This window comes from Sus scrofa, chromosome 18 (assembly GCF_000003025.6).
Source record: "Sus scrofa isolate TJ Tabasco breed Duroc chromosome 18, Sscrofa11.1, whole genome shotgun sequence".
NCBI classification, from domain to species: domain Eukaryota; kingdom Metazoa; phylum Chordata; class Mammalia; order Artiodactyla; family Suidae; genus Sus; species Sus scrofa.
Genome location: NC_010460.4, coordinates 19,081,325 through 19,103,342, shown reverse-complemented (window position 1 = coordinate 19,103,342; position 22,018 = coordinate 19,081,325). Strand labels below are relative to the sequence as shown.

Genomic DNA, 22,018 nt, shown 5'->3' with positions numbered 1-22,018 from the left:
GCTGCGTTCTGACCTGTTTGCAAATGCCTGGGCCTGCTAAATCCTACCCACCATGTTTCTCATCCAGGGATAGCTAAAGCAACTCACCTGCTTTTTATTGATATTTATAGCTGTTAATAAGCATCTGAATATATATATTTGAGAATGCATTTTCTAATCCTTTTTATCATTGTCATCAACATTCATTAGGTACCTTCTCACTCAGGGCACTGTGACAGACACAGGGTTGTAAGCTGTAATGTGGAGACGACTTTCCTCTTTGACAGGTGGGTCAGCATTCGTGTCCTTAAATCACTTTATTTTTAGTAGATTAAATTACAGTGTAAAGAAGGAATCTGGTGTGAGGGTAGCCAAGGAGCTGTGTGTTCCTTTGGTCCCCAGACTCCTCCTGAGTCTGCTATCTGGATGTTTATTGATGTCCTCTTACTGTGCCACATGCTTTCACAAGCTGTTGTCTGAGCCTCCAGGCCCGTTCTTTCCTTCTGGCACCTGACAAACTCCTGGCTGAAGACTGTCTTCCCCTTCATGAGACTTACTGCATGTCCTTGTGCTCTCTCTTCTCACTGCTCCCTTAGTCCTTGCTGATGATTACCACTAGAATATTATATTTTTTTCTCTTTTCATGGCCGCACCTCTGACATTTGGAAGTTCCTGTGCTAGGGGTTGAATTGGAGCTGCATCTGCAACCTACACCGCAGCCACAGTGACGCCAGAACTTTAACCCACTAAGCGAGGCCAGGGATTGAACTCTGTTGGGTTCTTAACCCATGAGCCGCAATGGGAACCCATTCTCTTTTTTATTTTTATTTTTTTGTTTTTTTGTGTTTTTGCTTTTTTGCTTTTTGGGGCTGCACTCACAGCATGTGGAAATTCCCAGGCTAGGGGTCCAATCGGAGCTACAACTGCCGACCTACACCACAGCCAGAGCAACACCAGATCCGAGCCACATTTGCGACCTACACCACAGCGCATGGCAGTGCCGGATCCTTAACCTACTGAGGGAGGCCAGGGATCAAACCTACAACCTCATGGCTCCTAGTCAGATTGGTTTCCATTGTGTCATGACGGGAACTCCCTCCTTCTCTTTTTTAAAGAAAAGTCCTTTTTAAAGGCAGAAGCCTTCTAACTTTATCAATTTGTACTTATTTTTTTAAGCTCTTTTAACCTAGGGTCTTAATCAGGTAATTGAGCAGGCAGGTTTCTATAATGAGTAAAATAAAGCTTTACTTTTCTCTTTCTTTCTTTCCTTCCTTCCTTCCTTCCTTCCTTCTTTCCTTCCACACCCACAACACATAGAAGTTCTGGGCCAGGGATCTAACCCGAGCCGCAGAAGTGATAATGCCAAATCCTCAACCACCAGGCCACCAGGGGACTCTGAAAGCTTTACTTTTGATTGTGAATACCTGTAGAGTGAGAGAGAGAGACATTTTTTTTTAAATAGTGTTGAATTATCACAAAGGACACATTGCTTGAATTGTTGTTTGCACCCACTCTATTAGAAATTTCTTTAACAACAATCAGAAGCAGTTTGTTTTAAAGCTTAAAAAAAAAAAGAATGTAGAAGAACTGCACTGTTCAGTGTTGTAGTCATAGCCACATGTGGCTATTTATATTAAAATTATTTAAAACTAAATAAAAATTAAAAATTTAATTCCTTAGTTGCAATTGTTAGATTTCATGTGGTTAGTAGCTACACGTGTTAGTGGCTGCTACTTTGGACATGTGCAAATTTAGGACATTTTCATCATTGCAGAAATTTCTGTAGGACAGTGCTGATCTAGAGCCTGCAGAAGAGTTGATGTATTTTGAAGTAGATTCACTTGTTTTCTGGACAAGGATGGTTTCCAGTCGAATTTTAAGTAGCCTGAAATTCCCTGTGCTTTCTTTACGGTTTTCTTTGGTTGTGGCACCCTCTAGTGTTTACAGGTTTGGTAGAGCTATAGCATCTTGAAATAACCTATTTGTGATTTGACTCCAAAAACACTGAAATATTTTGGAAAATTTTGTGTGTGTGTGTGTATGCAGTTTTTTAGGGAGGAAGCCTGTCGTTTTCACACATCCTCAAAAGGGCCTCTAGTTCAAAAAAGAAGTATGTTCAAGGAGTTCCCACTGTGGCACAGTGGGTTAAGGATCCCAAGCCGCCTCTGTGGGGGCTTGGGTTGCTGATAAGGTGCAGGTTCTACCCCTAGCCCAGCATAATAAGTTAAGGATCCAGCATTGCTACAGCTATGGCATAGGCTACAGCTGTGGCTCAGATGCAATTCCTGGCCTGAGAACTTCCATATCCTGTGGGTATGACACCCCCCCCCAAAAAAAAACAAAAGAAAAAAAACTATGCTCTGACAAAGGCCCTTGTATGGTTTATACTCCTAGTTTGTGATTTATAAGCATTTTTTCCTCCAGTGTAAAAGGTAAATCATGTAACTTTCCCTTTGGCGTTTCTGTGCTTTATCTCTGGCTTTATGTAGAATTGTAATACTAATACTAATAGGTTACACTTACATAGCATGCATTATATACCATGTCCCATTTTATAGAAATTAATTTCTTTGGTGCTTATAATAATTCTATGAAGTAGGTTCTATTAATATCCCAGTTGAGGGACGATAAAACTAAAAATGTAGAAGTCGAGTGAAACTTGTCTAAGGCGGTAGTGCGGGGCAGAGCAAGGATTTAAATCCAATACTTTGGCTCCAGGATCTCCATTCTTAACCACCCTGTTGTTGAAGTGAGGATAAACCTTTAAGCAGGTATGAGGTGGAATGGAGAAGAGACTTTGCATACCTGGCTTGCTCTAGTGCTAGATTCTTTGGGCCTAGTAGTGTAATAAGAAAAAACAAAACAAAAATTAAATCTCTGAAAGTCACACTGGAGATAATAGTACCAACTATTGATTTTCAGTAGGTGTGTGTAGATCTCCATAGTCTGCCAAGAACTTAGAATGGTAGGTAAAGGTCAGAGTTGCCATTATTATCACATCTTCTTTTGTTTGTCCAAATACCTAACTCAGTATATTCGTTGAATAGTATGACGAATCTCCCTTGTGATTGTCACTATTATTTTCATAAAAAGGCTTTTATTACTCTGACGTTGATTTTGGGGTTTGCTGTAATGTTAGACTTATTAAGAATCTTATTTAAAGAGCAGATAGACTCAAACAGCTAAAAGTTTGTGTTTAGCAGTGTTCTGTCTCTGCCCTCTTCTTCTGTGTCAGTTTCTCTCTTCCTGAGGCATTTTATACTCTAATTCAGCCTTTCTTAAAATGATTAAGCAGACTCATGATTTTTGTATTCAGCTTCCATCAGTGTATAGAAACAAACCCTAGTGGTGGCATTATAAAAATGTTCTTAGAATCACTTTATTGATAGTATAAAAGTCAATACATTTTATTGTATTGACTTATACAAATCGATGTAAAGTTTTGCTGCTTACCAGCACTCTATGAGTGATTTCAGCAAAGGTACATAGTTTCTTCAGTTAGGGCCTAATAAATTATGTGAAGTATTTCAGAGAACTTAATTATGGGAATTGGTTACACAGGTGTCGGAAGACTAAAAGAGCAAAAGTAGACACTAAGGTAATCCAGATATTAATAACTATAGGAAACAGCTACCACCCCTTGGGCTGGGGGAACAGAAGAACCTAGGAGTTCAGAGGGGCCCCTGAAGAGCTGGTAGTCTCACCTCTTAGTGGGATGCCATGCAGCTGTGATCAACCAACAGGGGTGAAGGGGCACAGCTGGAGTTGGGAAGTGAGGCTGTGTTCTATTGCTGGAGCAACTTTAATAGGAACGCAAACAGGAGGAAATCTCTTGTCCCTGCCTCTTCCCATTCTTAGCCTGATGCCTCCCCTTGGTAAAACCTAAAAGCTGGCCGACTTAGCCCAGAGCTGGCTAGAGAGCAGCTCAGAACAAGTATAGAAGAGAGGGTTTGGAAGTTGAGAGACGAGATGAATAGCCAGCACAACTTTATAGGAAAATTATAGAAACTAAATTTGCCTGCGGAGTTACTGTCGTGGCTCAGTGGAAACAAATCTGATTAGGTTCAATCCCTGGCCGTGCTCAGTTGGTTAAGGATCCAGCATTGCCATGAACTGTGGTGTAGGTCGCAGACAGGGCTCAGATCTGGCATTGCTGTGGCTGTGGCACAGGCCAGCAGCTACAGCTTCCATTCACCCCCTAGCCTGGGAACCTCCATGTGCTGCGGGTGCAGCCCTAAAAAGACAAAAAGAAAAAAAAAGAAAAATCGTAATTGCCTGGGTTGAGTTTTAGTAATTACAATGTGCAACCAGTTACCCCCAAGCACTTATTTCAGTTATTGTATTTTGCATCTCTGCTTCCTTCAGTTTTAAATCTTGTATTTCTTTGCTCAGTGTTTGCTGTAAATTATCCATCTTTGCCTCCAGTTTATTTCCAGTGTCTTGCATCATCTTCAGCATCATCAGTCTAAAGTCTTTTTCCTGAAGGCTGATAATCTCCAGATCACTTAGCTGTTTTTCTGGTTTTTTTTTTTTTTTCTTGCTCCCTTATCTGAGTTATGATTCTCTCCCTTTTTTTTTCCTTTGGTCTTTTTGCCTTTTCTAGGGCATATGGATGTTCCCAGGCTAGGGGTCTAATCGGAGCTGTAGCCACTGGCCTACGCCAGAGCCACAGCAGCCACAGCAATGCTGGATCCGAGCTGCGTCTGCGACCTACACCACAGCTCAAGGCAACACCGGATCCTTAACCCACTGAGCAAGGGCAGGGACCGAACCGGCAACCTCATGGTTCCTAGTTGGATTCGTTAACCACTGAGCCATGATGGGAACTCCTTCCTTTTCGCTTTTATAGGCTTTTGGTGTGGTGTCCTTTTCGCAGACAATAGAGTTGCAGCCTCTCTTACTTCTGGTGTTTGCCCCTCTTGGCGCTGAAGTTGGTAGGGGCTTGCTGTAGGCGTCCTGATGGGAGGGACTGATTGCTATCCCTCTGGTGGGTGGGGCTTTGTCTCTGGGTGGGATTAGAGGCAGCTGTGGGGGGGGGGGGTGTGTGTCTTTAGGCAGCCTGTTTACTGAGGGGCGGGGCTGAGATCCCACCCAACTGTTGTTTGCCCTGGGGCTGCTCAGCGCTGACGGTGGGGTCAGAGTTTCCCAAAATGGCCACCTCCCCAGGAATACACAGCTGAGGAATATTTCCAAGACCTTCGCCTCCAACGTCCTTCCCCCACTACGAGCCACAGTCACCCCCTGTTTCCCCAGGAGATCCTCCAAGAACTGCAGTCAGGTCTGACCCACATTCCTGTGGAGCCTCTGCCTTGTCCTGGGACCCAGTGCACGTGAGAGCCTGTGTGTGCCTTTCAAGAATGGGGCCTCCGTTTTCCCCAGTTCTGTGGAGCTCCTGCATCCAAGCCCCCCTGGCCTTCAATGCCAGATCCCTGGGTGTGGGGGCCTGACGTGGGGCTCAGAACTCTCGCTCCTGTAGGTGAGTCTGTGATACAGTTACTTTCTAGTCTGTGGGCTGCCCACCTGGCGGTTATGGGGTTGCTTATATGGCATAGTCACCCCTCCTACCGTCTTGATGTGGCCTCCTCTTTGTCTTCTGGAGTAGGATACTTTTTGTAAGTTTCCAGTCTTTTTGGTTGAAGGATTTGGTTGTAATTTTGTTGTTTTTATGAGAGAAGTTGGCTCTAGTCGTTCTATTCCGCCATCTTAATTCCGTCCCCTCACCACCCCCCAGCATTAATTAAGGAACAAATTCTGATAGCTACTTAATGATTCATGGGACTGAACCCAGACCCTGCCTTCAGTGAATTTATATTTTCATGAAACCATCCAGTCACTCTTAGGTCATTATGTAGTTGTATGTTGTTTTTCTCACATACCATGTGAAAGCATCATTATTAACTGGATTCTTGGGTTGTTATTAATATTAATTAATACTTAAATTTTTTTCTACTTTTTTTTGGCCACACCCTCAGCATGCAGAAGGCCCCAGGCCAGGGGTCAAACCCATCCCACAGCTGGTAGTTAAACCAGAGCAGTGACAATAGGGATCCTTAATTCCATGAGCTACGAGGAAACGCCAATATTTAGAAATTTTATCAACATTGGAATGAAAAAATATGTGAATACAGTTATAAATTAGTTTCAGAAGCTCTAATTTAGGAATTTAGGCTTACTCAAGGTGAGGACTATTTCTAAACTTGAACTATATTCTCTTGGTTCTTAGCACGAGGAAGGCACCTGATTTTTCTAGTGACAGTTTGCTCTTGCATGTCTTTTTTTTTTTTTTTTTTTAAATGGCTGTACCCATGACATATGGAAGTTCCAAAGCCAGGGACTGAATCGGAGCCACAGCTGGGACCTATGCTGCTGCTGCAGCAACACTGGATCCTTTAACCCGCTGTGTTATAGTGGGAACTCCTCTATTATGTCATTTAAAGTTTCGGAAGGATCAGTTTGGAAGCCTGTATTATAGTTAATTGTTTTTAAAGTTTGTTTTATGTAAAGTCAGAGTAAAAACTTTCATATGAAAAAGTTCAAATAAAGGGATTTATAGTAAAAAAATCAATGGCCTCTTGCCACACTGTTCCCCTACACCTTGTTTTCACTTTGCAGAGACAGTTCCTTTTATGTTTGTAGTGTTATCAAACAGCATTACCTCCATAACTTTAAACGATATGTCTATACTACTTTTCTTTGATTTATAAAACTGGTCATATATAAGCATTACCTCCCAGTACTCCCTTCCTTTCCCTCTACTTTTGACAGATTGTAATTAATATCTGCTCTTGGTCTGATTCCCTCGCTTGTGAGAATAGGTGAGAATAGGGCCTTAGTGTTGTGTTCCTAGCCCTTCCTCCACCGGCACTCTCCTAACCTCCTCCTCTCTGAGCCTTATCTTTGCCTTTATGTTGCCATGGTTTATAAATTTACATTTGGCTTTGTATTGTATTTAATTTTCTGTATTTTTATTTATAGTTGGAGTCTGAAAATGGAGAACAATAAACTGCATCTAAGGCTTCCTCATTTTTTCTTTTATAGAGCCTAGTGATGTGGGTTTTTTTGTTTTGTTTTGTTTTAATATCATCCTTGAGCTATTCAAAAGAGAATATTCCTAGGAAGGTCAGATGGATTCCTTTTGTCCTAAGCTACCTTTATTACTCAGAATTAAACCACATTTTACTTTGCTTTTTTTTTCACTTTGACTTTATTGAACAGTTGTTTTTAAATTTTTCCTGCTGTGGTAAAATTTTGATCTGTTACCCTTTGTCCCCCCAAAATCAAATATTGTCATTGGCTTTAGGCTTTTTTGAGAAAAGCTGTTCTGTTGAGTAAAACTTTTATTCTACTTATGAAATTTATAATTCTGGGCATGTCTAGGAATTAAGTTGAGCCTCTCTCTTTTCTTGTCCCTAGTTTGGCTGTGGATTCAGTTCTGCTCTGGCCTCAGGCGATCTTTCAGCTTTTCTTTTGATATGATAATGCTATTGATGAGACTAATGCTTTCTTTTAGTTTAGTTATACCTTGATTGGATTTCCTGGCCTGCTCTTCCAACTTTGATTTTTAAAATGCTCTACACTTAATCTCATTATTTGTGGATTAGAGTAACTTTAACCCCCCCTTGGACATTTCATCCAAATTCCAGTAGCTCCTTAGATATTGGTTTTTATTTTTATTTTTTTATTTTTTTGTCTTTTGTCTTTTTTGTTGTTGTTGTTGTTGTTGTTGTTGCTATTTCTTGGGCCGCTCCCGCGGCATATGGAGGTTCCCAGACTAGGGGTTGAATCGGAGCTGTAGCCACCGGCCTACGCCAGAGCCACAGCAACGCGGGATCCGAGCCGCGTCTGCAACCTACACCACAGCTCACGGCAACGCCGGATCCTTAACCCACTGAGCAAGGGCAGGGACCGAACCCGCAACCTCATGGTTCCTAGTCGGATTCGTTAACCACTGCGCCACGACGGGAACTCCTCCTTAGATATTGTTGACTACAACTACCAGGGTGCTCTAGACCAGAAAATGTGTTTTCTTGTGTTTTCTTCCATTATCTTTAGTCCCACACCTACTCCTCTAATACAAAACTGCTCCTCCTCTAATCCCTTATAGATTATATATTAAGGAAGAACCTTTAGATGAAAGTACATGTTGCACCCCAAGTGATGATTCAGGCTGAGAACCAGGTTTTAGTAAAATTGCTACCGTGGTATGTTACTGTTTGGGAGAATGATTTTTTTTTTTTAAATGGAGTGTTGACTAATGTGCCAAATATCAGTGCTGTTCCAGGTAATAGACAGATAGGTTTTTGTATTTGGATGTGATGTTTAGAATCACAGGTCATTACATGTAGCCTGTGCTTTCATCCTGCTTCTCTCTCTCTCTCTCTCTCTCTCTCTCTCTCTCTTTTTTTTTTTTTTTTTTGCCTCACTCAGGGCATGTGGAAGTTCCCAGGCCAGGGATTGAACCTGTGCCATAGCAGTGACCTGAGGTGCTGCAATGACAGCTTGAGTACACCTCAGGAGAACTCTTCATTCTGCTTTTCCTATCTGTTCAGAGGAATCACTGTCAGGTCCATCTGCTCATTCTCCATTTTGTGTACTCTCATGAAATTATGTTAGGAGCATTGGTTTCCTATATATGGTTGCCTTATTTTAATGTCTTGGACAACAGAGGTTGAGTCATTGGAGTTAATAAAGAAGGGCTTTTTAGATGCCTGACTCAGAATCTTTTTCACACAGTTAAGAAAACCATATCTTCACAGAGATGAGTGTCTACCTAATTTAAATATGAGAAAATTGAGGCCCAGCCCTTGAGAGACTAGTCAGTAATGAGTCAAGAAGAATAGAATGATGAAGTCATGAATTCTGTCATCATTATCATAATTAATGTTGAGCATTTATGTGTTCCACACATTATTTCTATATAATCTCATTTAATCTCCATATACTTTTGAAGAGAGTTTTGGTTTTTGTTTTTTCTTTTTCATTAAGGAAAAAAATGTTGAAATTGAGGCTTAGAGGTTAAATAACTTGTCCAGGAGTTCTGGGTATCTGGTAATAGTCTGTGCAGTTTTTCTTTTTGTTTCAATTCATACTATATAGTATGTTTTCATCTGTTAGCAGTTCCTATCACTTTTGCTGTCCAGAGAATCTGACTTCTTGGAGATAAAAACTAGAATGCCTCTCTAACAATGACTTGGATGGGGTATGATGATCTTCATCAGTATGCATGATTTATTTTATGAAAATATTGAAAGCATCATTTATAAGTAGCCCACTCTGGTTCAGAGAAGTCTGAAATGGTTTTGTTTTTATAGAGTATGAGCACACTGGTTAGTGAGGCTGAAGGAGAGGATGAGGAGAGAGTTAGAAAGAGATGAGGCACTGAGCAGAAGTGACAAGCCTGTGAAGCAGACAGTCTATCGATTTAGGCTGTGAACTGCATTCTGGAGAAAAGAACTGAAATCCATTATGCCAAGTGCAGCATACAAATCCCTTTGAAAAGCAGTTAGATGTCATCTAATCCCAAATCATTTAAAAACAATTTTGGAATAACCTAAAATGCCCTAAGCAATTTGTCTCTTAAGACGGAACAGTGTAATGAATGGACAAATAGTATTTTAATGGTGCCTTCCTCTCATACATTGTGTTTAATGGTGTGAAATAATGTGTTAAATTGTACCTTTGATATTTGCACATCAGGGATATATTCCCTTAAATATTTTAAAACACACCAAACATAGGATATAGAAGAAACCTTATCAGGTACCTCTCTTTAAAAGAATTTTTTTTTTAATTTTGATGTAATTTCAGACTTCTAGAAGAGATGCAAAAATAGTATCTCTATTAAGTATGTATTACTTTGCCAGGTACCTTTTCTTAAGCTCCACTTGAAGAAATAAAGGTCTGAGTTTGTTGATGAAGGTACTGTGTCACACAGAGATACAGGGCGGGGATATGACTTCCAGCAGAAAAGATAGCGTGGAAAAGGAGTTCCGATGATAGCTGAGTGATTCTTAATCTTTTTTGGATTTGTGGCTTCCTGTAGTTGTTTTATTTTGTAATTAAATTTTATTTTGAAATACAGGATACTCCTTGAGATAATTTAGTAGTCCCGAAGTTAAGAACCACTGTGTTACAAGGATGAGTTGTTATATGTATAATGGCATGAGAGTGAAAAGAGATAATTAAAAGCCAAAGAAAAAAAATTTTGAAAGAGCTCAAGAATATAAAACAGAAGCCAGAGCCTCAGAAAAGTAAAAATTCAGTCATCTGCATGGGAACAGTTGACCTGAAGAAGAACAACATATCAGAGTGGGACTTAAGAAAGCACTTAATTGAGAGGAGCAAAGAATTTTAGATGTTCTCAGAGAAGGAGAGTTTTAAGATAGAGTAGAAGAAAAATGAGAAGTTCTGCAGGAATAGATAATTATGTTCTCTTGTAGCCAGAAGAGTCCTATTTCTATATCTCTATGACTACCCTTTTAATTTTATTTTTTGGTAAACTCTAGATAGGCATTGTTGTATACCATTATATAATGGTCAAATTTCAGATGTCTGTGCAAGTAGAGTTTATGTTAGTGTATAAATTAAACATTCAAGTTTTCAGTATGTGTAAAAATTAAAAATACAAATATCCTTGACTCAGAAAATTTACCTTTAAGAATCTATTCTTTAAAAAATCAAATAATATGCAAAGTTTTATAAAAGGTAATAAGGGCGCGTTTTATTATTCTGCTCTAAGATTAGTCATTTATTCTTTGCACAGAAGTTGCTGGTATTTGAGGGAAATGTTTTTAATCATGGTAAAATTCACATAACATAAAATTCACTGTTTTTAACTGAACAGGTCGGTAGTGTTAAGTACACTAACATTTTTGTGTGATCTCCAGAATTCTTTTGATCTTGCCAAAACTGAAACTCTGTCCTTGTGAAACAACTCTTCGGTTTCCCTTCCCCCAGCCCCTTGCAGCCAGCCTTCTACTTTCTATCTCTCTGACTAACCACCCTAGGTACTAGCCTACCCTGGTACCCTAGGTACTGTCTGATCCCATAAGTGGAATCATACAGTATTTGTCTTCTTGTGACTGGCTTTATTTTACTTAGAAAGCCCTCAAGGTTCATCGATATTGTAGCATGCGTCAGAATTTCTTTTATTTTAACTGGATTTTTTTTCACTTTTATTAGGTATAATTGACAAATAAAATGGAGGAAAAGGTCGTTTTACCATGTACCCCTTTACCCTGCACCCTGGCACAGCCTCCCCCACTATCAGCATCCCACATCACCACTGCATTTGTTACAACGTCTACATTAACACATCATTACCACTCCAAGTCCATAATTTACATTATGGTTTCCTCTTTGTACAGTCTATGGATTGAGACAAATGTATAAAGACATTTATCTACCATTATGGTATCATATATGGTAGTTTCACTGCCCCACAAAATTCTCTGTGCTCTACCTGTTCATCCCTCCCTCCACCTGAGCCCCTTGCAACCACTGATCTTTTTATTCTCACCATAGTTTTGCCTTTTCTAGAACTTCATATAGTTGGAATTAAACATTCTATAGCCTCTTCAGGTTGACTTCTTACACTTAGTAATATACACAATTGAGGTTCCTCCATGTCTTTTCATGGCTTGATAACTTCTCTCTCTGTAGTGCCGAAAACATTCCATTGTGTGGCTGTTCCATAGTTTATTCATTCACCTACTGAAGGACATTCTAGTGGCTTCCAACTTTTAGCAACTATGAATAAAGCTGCCGTAAACATCTGTGTGCAGGTTTTTTTGTAGACATTTTTTTAAAGCTCTTTCAGGTAAGTACCAAGGAGCACAATTATTGAATTGTATGGTAAGAGTTTATTTGTTTTGTAATAATCACCGTAGTGTCTTCCAAAGTGGCTGTACCATTTTGCATTCCCAACAGCAATGAATGAGGATTCCTGTTGCTGCACATCTTGACTAGCATTTGCTGGTGCTGGTGTTTTGGATTTTAGTCATTCTTTTTTTTTTTTTTTTAATTAAGGTATAGTTGATTTACAATGTTGTGCTAGTTTCTGCTGTACAGCAAAGTGACCCAGTCATACATATATATTATATATATATATACATGTACACACACACACAGACACATTCCTTTTCTTATATTCCATCATGGTCAATTTTAGTCATTTTTAATGGATGTGTAGTGTTGTCTGTTTGATTTTGCAATTTTCTAATGACATATGATACTGAAAATCTTTTTACGTAATTATTTGTCATAGGTATATCTTCTTTGATGAGGTGTTTATTCAGGTGTTTTGCCATTTTTAAATTGGGTTGTTCATTTTCATACTGTTCTGTTTTAAGAGCTGTGTATTTTGGAACACAGCCCTTTATAAGATTTTTTTTAATAAGTGTCTTTTTTTTTTTTCTTTAATTTTATGGTCACACCCAAAGCATATGGAAGTTCCTGGGCCAGGGATTGAATCCAAGCCTGGGACTTACGCTGCAGCTGTGACAACACTGGATCCTTTAGCTCATTGCGCTGGGCTGGGGATTGAACCAGTGCCTTCACAGTGACCCACACTGCTGTAGTTGGATTCCTAACCCACAGCGCCATGGTGGGAACTCCTTTTATGTGTCTTTTGCAAATATTTTCTCCCAGTCTGTGGCTTGTCTTCTCATTCTCTTTACCATGTCTTTTGTAGAGCAGAAGTTTTTTATTTTAATGAAGTCTAGCTTTTCAGTTCTTCTTTTTCATGAATGATTCCTTTGGTATTATATCTAAAAAGTCATCGCCATACCCAAGTCATTTAGGTTTTTACCATATGTTATCTTCTGGGAGTTTTATAGTTTTGCATTTTACTCTTAAGTCTTTGATCCATTTTGAGTTAATTTTTGTGAAGGGTGTAAAAGCTGTGTTTAGATTCATTTTTTTGGCAGGTGGATATCCAGCCAGTATTCTAGCACTGTTTGTTGAAGAGATTATCTTTGCTCCATTGTCAGAGATCCAGTTGACTATATTTATGGGAATCTATTTTCTTCTGTTTCATTGATCTGTTTGTCTAGTCTTTCACCAGTACCACACTAGCTAGATAGTGAATCTTGAGGTCTAGTAGTGTCAGTCTTCCAGCTTTATTCTCCTTCAATATTGTGTTAGCTATCCTGAGTCTTTTGCCTCTCCTTTTAAATTTAGAATCAGTTTGTCAGTATCTGTAAGATAGCTTGCTGGGATTTTGATTGGGATTGCATTATATCTGTAGATTCAGTTAGGAAGAAGTGCCATCTTGACATTATTGCGTCTTCCTATTCATGAAGTGGAATATCTCCATTTTGGTTCTCATTTGATTCCTTTTTTGAGGACCGGGGGTGGGGTGGCACAGGCTTAAGTTCCAAGGCCAGGGATTGAACCTGTTCCACAGCTGTAACCAGAGCCACAGCAGTGACAGCACGGGATACTTAACCTGCTGAGCCATGAAGGAACTCCTCTTCTTTGATTTCTTGCATCAGTATTTTATAATTTTCCTTATGATCTTGTACATGTTATGTTAGATATTTACCTATGTATTTCATTCTTTTGGATTGCTAATGTAAATGATAATGTGTTTTTAATTTTAGCCTATTGTTCATTGCTGGTATATAGGAAGGCATTTGATTTTTGTATGTAAACTCTGTATCCTGCAACAGTGCTATATAATTACTTAATAGTTCCAGGAGGTTTTTTAACTGTTGTTGATTCTTTTGGAGTTCCTATATAAATAATTATGTCATCTGTGAACAAAGACAGTTTTACTTCCTTTTTTTTTTTTTTTTTTTTTTTTTTTTTTGGCTGTGCCCATGGCATTTTTATGGTAATAAAAATTTCCAGGCTAGGAATTGAACCCACACCATAGCAGTGACCTGAGCCCCTTTAGTGACAGTTAGGTCCTTAACCCGCTGTGCTACAAGGGAATTCCATCTTTTTCTTATCTTACTACATTAGCTAGGATTTGTAGTACAGTGTTGAAAGGGACTGGTGAGAGGGGACATCCTTGTCTTGTTTCTGATCATCATGAGAAAGCTTCTAGTTTCTCACCATTAAGTATGATATTAACTAGATCTTTTTGTAGATTTTTTAAAAAATCAAATTGAGGAAGTTCCCCTCTAAGTTTGTGTTTCTTCCTTTTTAAGGCTGAGTAACATCCGATTGTATGTGTGTCCACATTTTGTTTATTCTTTCATCTGTTCATGGATTTTTGGGTTGCTTCCACCTCTTGGTTATTGTGAATAATGTTGCTATGACCATTGGTGTACAAATAGCCCTTTGAGACCGTATTTTCAATCTTCTCAGGATGATACCCAAAAGTGGAATTGCTGGATCATATGGTAATTCTTCTTAAAGTTTTATGAGGAACCAATATGCAAAATTTTATATGAAAGGATATTAATAATAGCAAAACTCTAGAAGCTGCCTTGCTATATGCCAGTAGCTGACTGGTTGTATAATTACAGCATAGCAATACAATGAAGTGTTCTTGAGCTATTTAGAAGTCTGGTAGATCTGGTTTTTTTTGTTTTTTTTTTTTTTGTCTTTTTTTGCCTTTTTCTAGGGCCACTCCGGCATATGGAGGTTCCCAGGCTAGGGGTCCAATCGGAGCTATAGCTGCCAGCCTACACCACAGCTACAGCAACATGAGATTTGAGCCATGTCTGCAACCTACACCACAGCTCACGGCAACACCAGATCCTTAACCCACTGAGTAAGGTCAGGGATCGAACCCACAACCTCATGGTTCCTAGTTGGATTCGATAACCACTGAGCCATGACGGGAACTCCCTAGATCTGTATATTTCAACATGTCAAAATGTCCAGATATATTGTCATATGAAAAAGAAATTATAGAATAATACATGTTTTGTGAACCTATTTTTTAAAATCATGTGTGTGTGTATATGTATGTATGCTTCAAAAATTTTTAAAGGGTAATATACTTTTGTAGGTTGGGGCAGAGGCAAGAGGGGACAGATTATAAGTGCAGTAGGAGAGCACACCTTTATCTTATTACTTTATACATTACTGCATTATTTCAGGGTTTACAAGAAATGAAGTTTTATAAACAGAAAGACCATTTTGGGGAAAAAATTGTTTAACTCTCATTTGTGTTTGAAATGGAAAGAAAATGTTAAGTATTTTACTTACTCCTTTTAGGTCCACAGTGTCAAATACTATATTTTTTTATCCTATGTAATATCAAGGATATGTATTGTTTCGTCACCTGAGGTATAAAATTAGCACAGTGAATTTCCATCAGAATAGTTTAATACAAGCAAAATATTCTACCATTTTTTTTTTACTTCTAAATTTCTTTTATTAGCTGTGTTTTTTCTTTTTGTAGTTGCACCTACAGCATATGGACGTTCCTAGGTTAGAGCTCGAATTGGAGCTGCAGCTGCAGGCCTATGCCACAGCCGCAGCAATGTTCTCTTTTACCATTTTTATGTCATGTTGGAATGGTGCTTCCCATTTCCTGTGTCTTGGTGTGGTGAGGTGTATAGTAAAAATCAAAGGCTTATCAAAGTTCCTCTGCTCTTGAGGGAAATACCTTAGTTTAAGTATTGCATTATATCATACACTGAGTCCTGTTCTTTGCCTTTTTTCTGACAGTAGCTCTTCATGGAGGAACACGGAGTGAGCCAGACTGAACACATGGCTACCATAGAAGCGCATGCAGTGGCCCAGCAAGTACAGCAGGTCCATGTGGCCACCTACACTGAACACAGTATGTTGAGTGCTGATGAAGACTCTCCTTCATCTCCTGAAGACACCTCTTATGATGATTCAGACATACTCAACTCTACAGCAGCTGATGAGGTAACAGCCCATCTGGCTGCCGCAGGTAATGTCCAAGCTCTTCATTTTTGGCCTCACTCTGGTACTGTGCTTCTCCGAAAGAGCCTAGGATGCAGGCACTCCCATTTATCTTCGCATCACATCTTCATGATTTGTTTTTAAGCCTCCATTTACAACTGGTACCTGTATTACACTGAGACTTTAGTTCCAGAATTATATAATACTAGTGATATGATTTGTTTTTTCATCCATTCCAACAATTTTTACTTTTAAGTGAGAGAATTAGTCCATTTACATTAAATGTAGTCACTGATATATTCAGCTTTATTTTTATTTTTATTTAAAAAAAATTAAAATTTTCAGGGCCACACCTGTGGCATATGGAAGTCCCAGGCTAGGAGTCAAATTGGGGCTGCAGCTGTTGGCCTAAGCCACAGCAACCGACACCACAGCTTACGGCAATGCCTGATCCTTAACCCAAACCCATTAAGCAAGGCCACGGATTGAATCCGCATCCTCATGGATACTAGTTGGGTTTGTAACCTGCTGAGCCGCAACCAGAACTCCTATTTAGGTTTAAATTGATCATGTTTACTGTATGCTTTCTCTCTGTCCCACTTGTTCTCTTTCCTTTTCCTTCAGTTTTCTTTGGAGTGATTGAAAAGTCTTTCTTTTTTTCTTTTCCTTTTTTTCTTGTTAGTTTGGAAGTTATATATATACTTTTACTATTAGTGGTACACCTAGAAATACATATCTTTCACTTATTTCATAGTCTTATGTAATTGATACTTTTGTCTTCTTTGGGATAATGCAAGTTTCTTAGAACACTTGAATATGATCCCCCTGTTCTTGACCTGTATGCTGTTGTTGTTCTTTGTTTAATTGTATATTTTGAGCCCTGCAAGATCGTAGTGGTGTTTTATACATAGTTGTTTTATACATCCCCCTTACATCCAACTTCTGTTTAGGGTTCTTTTACATCTTGATTATGTGGATCGATGTCTTTCATCAATTCTGGAAAATATTAGCTACTACATTTTGCTTCAGTTTTGCTTCCCCTCCGTTCACGTCTTTTCCTTCTATGACTCCAGTTGAGCATGTTAGTCTTCCTCACTGAGTCCTTCATGTCTCTTTCTTTCTGTTCTGTTTCTGTCTCTGTATTACCACCCTTTTGTCTCTTTGTGCTTCATTCATGTAGTTTCTTTAGACTGTCTTCCAGTTTATTAATTTTTCTCTTCATCTGTGTCTCAGGTGCTTAAAGTCTTTCATTTGAGTTTTTAATTTTGGTAATAGTTTTGTTTTCTAATTTTAGCATTTCTAGTTTTTTTTTTTTTTTTTTTTTTTTTCCCTCCCTACCTCATTTGCAGTATTAGGTGTTTTCAGTTCTTATGGAAAAAATTTTTTTTCCATTAATATCCATGAATAAAGGAAGCATTATGATTTTTCAGGCCTTTTAGTAATTTTGCTCTCTGAAGTGCCTATGGGACTGTTTCTGTTATGTGTTAATGCTGTTGCTTATTCATGTTGGTTTTTCTCTTCATGTATTGGTTATTTTTCAATGCATGCTGGATATGTGTATCTTTGGAAAACTATTAATATTGTCCTCTAGAGAGGATTTTTTTTTTTTTTTTTTTTTCCTTTTACCAGATGCCCAAGGGCACTGGCAATCCTGGATCATCTTAATCCAATTTAAGGTTTGGGGATTTTCTGGACCTCTAAATGACTTAAAGCAGGGTTATATTTTCTGTCATTCTCTTTGTTGTTTACATTGTATGTTTAGCACTATGTGGAAGACTCTAAGTAAATCATGCCTAGATGGGTCTAAATTGTATAAGGAACACTGATCTGAGAAGATATTTAGGAAAAGTGGATAGGAAATCAATGGTTAGGAATAGCCAGTTTTTAAATATAAATAAATACACACGCGCACATACTGTATTTAAGAGGAAAAAGACAGCTGCAATGAAAATAAACTTATTGCTGTCAGTTACTATCCACTGTGTATTTCTGGAATTTAAAAATGAGACTTAGTGAAGTCCCATTGTGACTCAATGGAAACGAATCTGACCAGTGTCTGTGAGACGCAGGTTGGATCCCTGGCCTCCCTCAGTGGGTTAGGGATGTGGCGTTGCTATGAGCTGTGGTTTGAGTCACAGACTCAGTTCGGATCTGGCATTGCTGTGTCTGTCTTGTGGGCCAGTGGCTACATTTCTGTTTTGACCCCTCGCCTGGGAACCTCCATATGCCGTGAGTGTGGCCCTAAAAAAGACAAAAAATAAAAAATAAATAAAAATAAGACGTGGCGACAAAATGCATATAAAATGGTTGTAAAATATATTTTTGAAATTTTTATGCTTCCCAGAAGAGGGCATCCTAATATAATGAATCCAGATCAACTTCTTTCTTCTTCTTTTTTTTTTTGTCTTTTTGCCTTTTCTTGAGGGGTCGAATCGGAGCTGTAGCCGCCAGCCTACACCAGAGCCACAGCAACGCCAGATCCGAGCTGCGTCCGCGACCCACACCACAGCTCACAGCAACGCTGGATTCTTAACCCACTGAGCGAGGCCAGGGATTGAACCTACAACCCCATGGTTCCTAGTCAGATTTATTAACCATTGAGCCATGACGGGAACTCCCAGGTCAACTTCTTTCTTAGAAAGAAAGAGGCTTTTGAAATATAGTTTTGCTCAGTTACTGTACTGCATTGTCATAGTGTTAAGATTAGCAAAGGAGTTTGATCTAACCTTTTCATGTGGCAGATGTGGAAATTGAGGCACAACTGGTAGGAATGATTTGTCATTTAATCATTCAGCATTCATTGAGGAGTTACCATATACTCTATAAAATTTATATAGATGCTGTGAACAAGACAGGCAAGAGCTTGCTCCTAAAGGAGCTTACAGACCAGTGGTAGGAAGAAGGGTACACATAATAAAGTAAAAGAATTTCGGAAAGCACTGAATACTCTGAAGAAAATAATGAAGAGAGGTATAAGGTAAATGGAGAGAGAAGGGTAGCTGGTTATTCCTTTCTATTTTTACTTTTATTTATTATTATTATTTGTCCTTTTAGGGCTGTACCCTATGGAAGTTCCCAGGCTAGGGGTCAAATTGGAGCTGTAGTTGCTGGCCTACACCGCAGCCACAGGAATGCCAGATCCAAGCTGAGTTTGTGACCTGCACCACAGCTCACAGCAACACTGGATCCTTAAGCCACTGAGCAAGGCCAGGGATCAAACCTGTGTCCTGATGGATGCTTGTCAGATTTGTTTCCACTGAGTCACGACGGGAACTCCATGGTTACTCCTTTTTTAAATCTTGTTTCCTCTTCTCCCTTCACTGAAGTAATTACTATTATGAATTTGGTCTTTATCATTCTCTTGCATTTCTTTCATGTTTTTAATATGTGTTTATGTATCAATAAATAATATTTAGCATTGTTTTGTATATTTTAAACTTTATATTAATCGTATCACTCTGATACTGTTTTTCTGTTTATTTCATTCAGTATTATTTTTCTGAGATTCATTTATGTTGAAAATGTAATATATTTTCATTTTGACTATTTGTTTCATATATTGACAGAACACTTAGGTTGTTTATAATTTTTTGCTATTACAATTGCTGCAAATGAAAATTATTTTCTTATGCACATTGTGAGATCTTGGTTTTGGCTTTCAAACCTTTTTTTTTTTTTTTTTTTGTCTTTTTGCCATTTCTTTGGGCCACTCCCGCGGCATATGGAAGTTCCCAGGCTAGGGGTCCAATCGGAGCTGTAGCCACCGGCCTACGCCAGAGCCACAGCAACGCGGGATCCGAGCTGCGTCTGCAACCTACACCACAGCTCACAGCAACACCGGATCGTTAACCCACTGAGCAAGGCCAGGACCAAACCCGCAACCTCATGGTTCCTAGTCGGATTCATTAACCACTGCGCCACGACGGGAACTCCTCAAACTTTTTTTTTAACAATGTGTCACAGTAATACATTCTACGGTACATCTAGAATAAACAGATGCATGTACAACTGAAATAACAATTTCTCATGGAGTCATACTTACCCCTACTGCAAGTGATAAACTCTCTGATATATTGTAATCTTTCTCACTTTATTCCACTTTCTTTAAAAAACAAAAAAACTACTCACGAGCCACCAATGGGTAAAAATCTGTAGTTTGAAAGACATTGTTTGAGGGTATAACCCAGGTGGGGAATTTGACGGCAGAGACAGGGACATTTTCAACGTTACTAGATACCCCAAATGTCTTTCCAAATAGTTTTATTAATTTGCATTCCCGTAAGCAGTGTACTAGAGTGCCTGTTGCTTCTCATCTTCACCACATTTAGTATTGTCAGTTATTTTTCATTTTTGCCAGTCTAGTGTGTATGAAATAGTATTTCAGTGTTGATTTAATTTCCTTGTATGAGCAAGAGGTCCAATCAGTGCAGGAAGACAAGACAGAGCACTACTGATGTTTCTTCTTTTTCATATTTCCTTTGTCCATTTTCCAAATGGGTTGTTTGTTTTTGTAAGAGTTACTGATTTTTTTTTTTTTTTTGTGCCCTGCCCATGGGAAGGGATCAAACCCTGCCACAGTAGCCAACCCAAGCTGCTGCAGTGACAACACCAGATCCTTAATCTGTTGCACAAGAGAACTCCAGAACTCCAATATTTTTAAAACTAGGAGTTCCCATTGTGGCTTAGCAGAAACAAATCTGACTAGTGTTCATGAAGACACGGGTTCAATCCCTGGCCTCACTCAGTGGGTTTAGGATCTCACGTTGCCATCAGCTGTGGTGCAGGTCGCAGACACGCCTTGGGTCTGGCATTGCTGTGGCTGTGACGTAGGCCGGCATCTACAGCTCCGATTTGACTCCTAGCCTGGGAACTTTCATCTACTGCATATGCGGCCCTAAAAGCAAAAAAACCCAAAAAAACAAAAAACCAAAAACCAAAAAAAACCTAGCCTTTTCTTGGTAACATATATTGCAATGACTGTCTCCTAGTTGTTGCCCACTTCTTCCCTAATTTTTTGTTATTTCTTTTTGTCCATAAGGTTTTGATTTATACTATTGTGACATTATTAGTGTTTTACCTTAAAGTTTATCCTTTTGGATTCTTGTTTAAGCTTTTTTTTTTTTTCCCTTCCTGCCTGCACCCATGGCATGTGGAAGTTCTGGGCCAGGGATCAAACCCACACCACAGCATCAGCCTGAGCTACTGCAGTGACAATGCTGGATCCTTAACCCGTGCAGCAGAACCTGATCCTTTAACCCACCCTGCCACCAGGTTGGGGGTAGAACCTGCATCCTGACACTGCAAAGACACTGCTGATCCCTTTGCACCGCAGCAGCAACTCCCCCACCAATTTTTATTAACATTTTTTCCCTTAGAGTATGCCAGTTTTTGTCTCTTTCCTGCTAGATGCTTTCATCAATTTGACCTTGTGCTCAGCAACTCCATTTTGAGTATAATTCTCAGATATTCAAGAAAAAATTTTCCAGTTAAGATGATATTCTTTCCAGATATTCCTCTTATATATGATGGTGATGTTGTTTGAGTTTCAAGTATTAGTGATTATTTCTGACTTCTTTAACTTGGCAGTGTCTTAGGGTAATGGAAAAAAGGGCACAGGGATGGAAATGAAATTTGAAATCTATAACTTTTTTAATTTTAGATTCTTCACAATGCTGCAGTTTCATCTAGCACCTCTGAGAGTATTGTCTTAACAGTATGGGCATGCTGGCCAAACAAAACTGTAAAACATTATATAAAATTCAAGCTGGTATGTGGTGGGGAGGTGTAAGTCATTTACTTTTTTGAAAGGTTCATTCTAAGTTTTAATGGTAAAATATGACCCATGTTGACAGTCATGAAATATATTTATGGTATCAGGAATTTTCTATATTTATTGATAACACATTAGGAAGTAAATGCTACTTTTTGTACCTGTAATTGTTTTTTGCCTTGTACAGTTAACTGACTCTGCCTGATCTCAGTGCATATGTTATTATTTCAGGACCTGTGGGAATGGCTGCTGCTGCTGCTGTGGCAACAGGAAAGAAACGGAAACGGCCTCATGTGTTTGAGTCTAATCCATCAATCCGGAAGAGACAGCAAACACGTTTGCTTAGGTGAGGGCTTCCTTTTCCATATTGTTGCTGTTCCTCAAATACTTAGAGTGTGGATGAGAGAGTCAGCTTGTTCATCAAGGGATACCAAGTTA

The 22,018-nt window shown here is 39.0% G+C and overlaps 1 protein-coding gene across 7 annotated transcripts in view; it reads left to right on the top strand.

Moving 5' to 3' along the window:
- NRF1 (nuclear respiratory factor 1) overlaps positions 1–22,018 on the top strand; it is a 134,271-nt gene that overhangs the window by 39,336 nt on the left and 72,917 nt on the right. For 3 of the 7 annotated variants that reach the window (XM_021078994.1, XM_021078996.1, XM_021078997.1), the window contains 3 exons: positions 190–266; positions 15,607–15,838; positions 21,812–21,926. In XM_021078994.1, the coding sequence (XP_020934653.1) occupies positions 15,616–15,838; positions 21,812–21,926 (338 nt within the window). In that variant the 5' untranslated portion in view covers positions 190–266; positions 15,607–15,615. The remainder of the gene's footprint in view (positions 1–189; positions 267–15,606; positions 15,839–21,811; positions 21,927–22,018) is intronic. The other 4 variants (XM_021078993.1, XM_021079000.1, XM_021078998.1 and 1 more) reach the window with 3 other exon arrangements.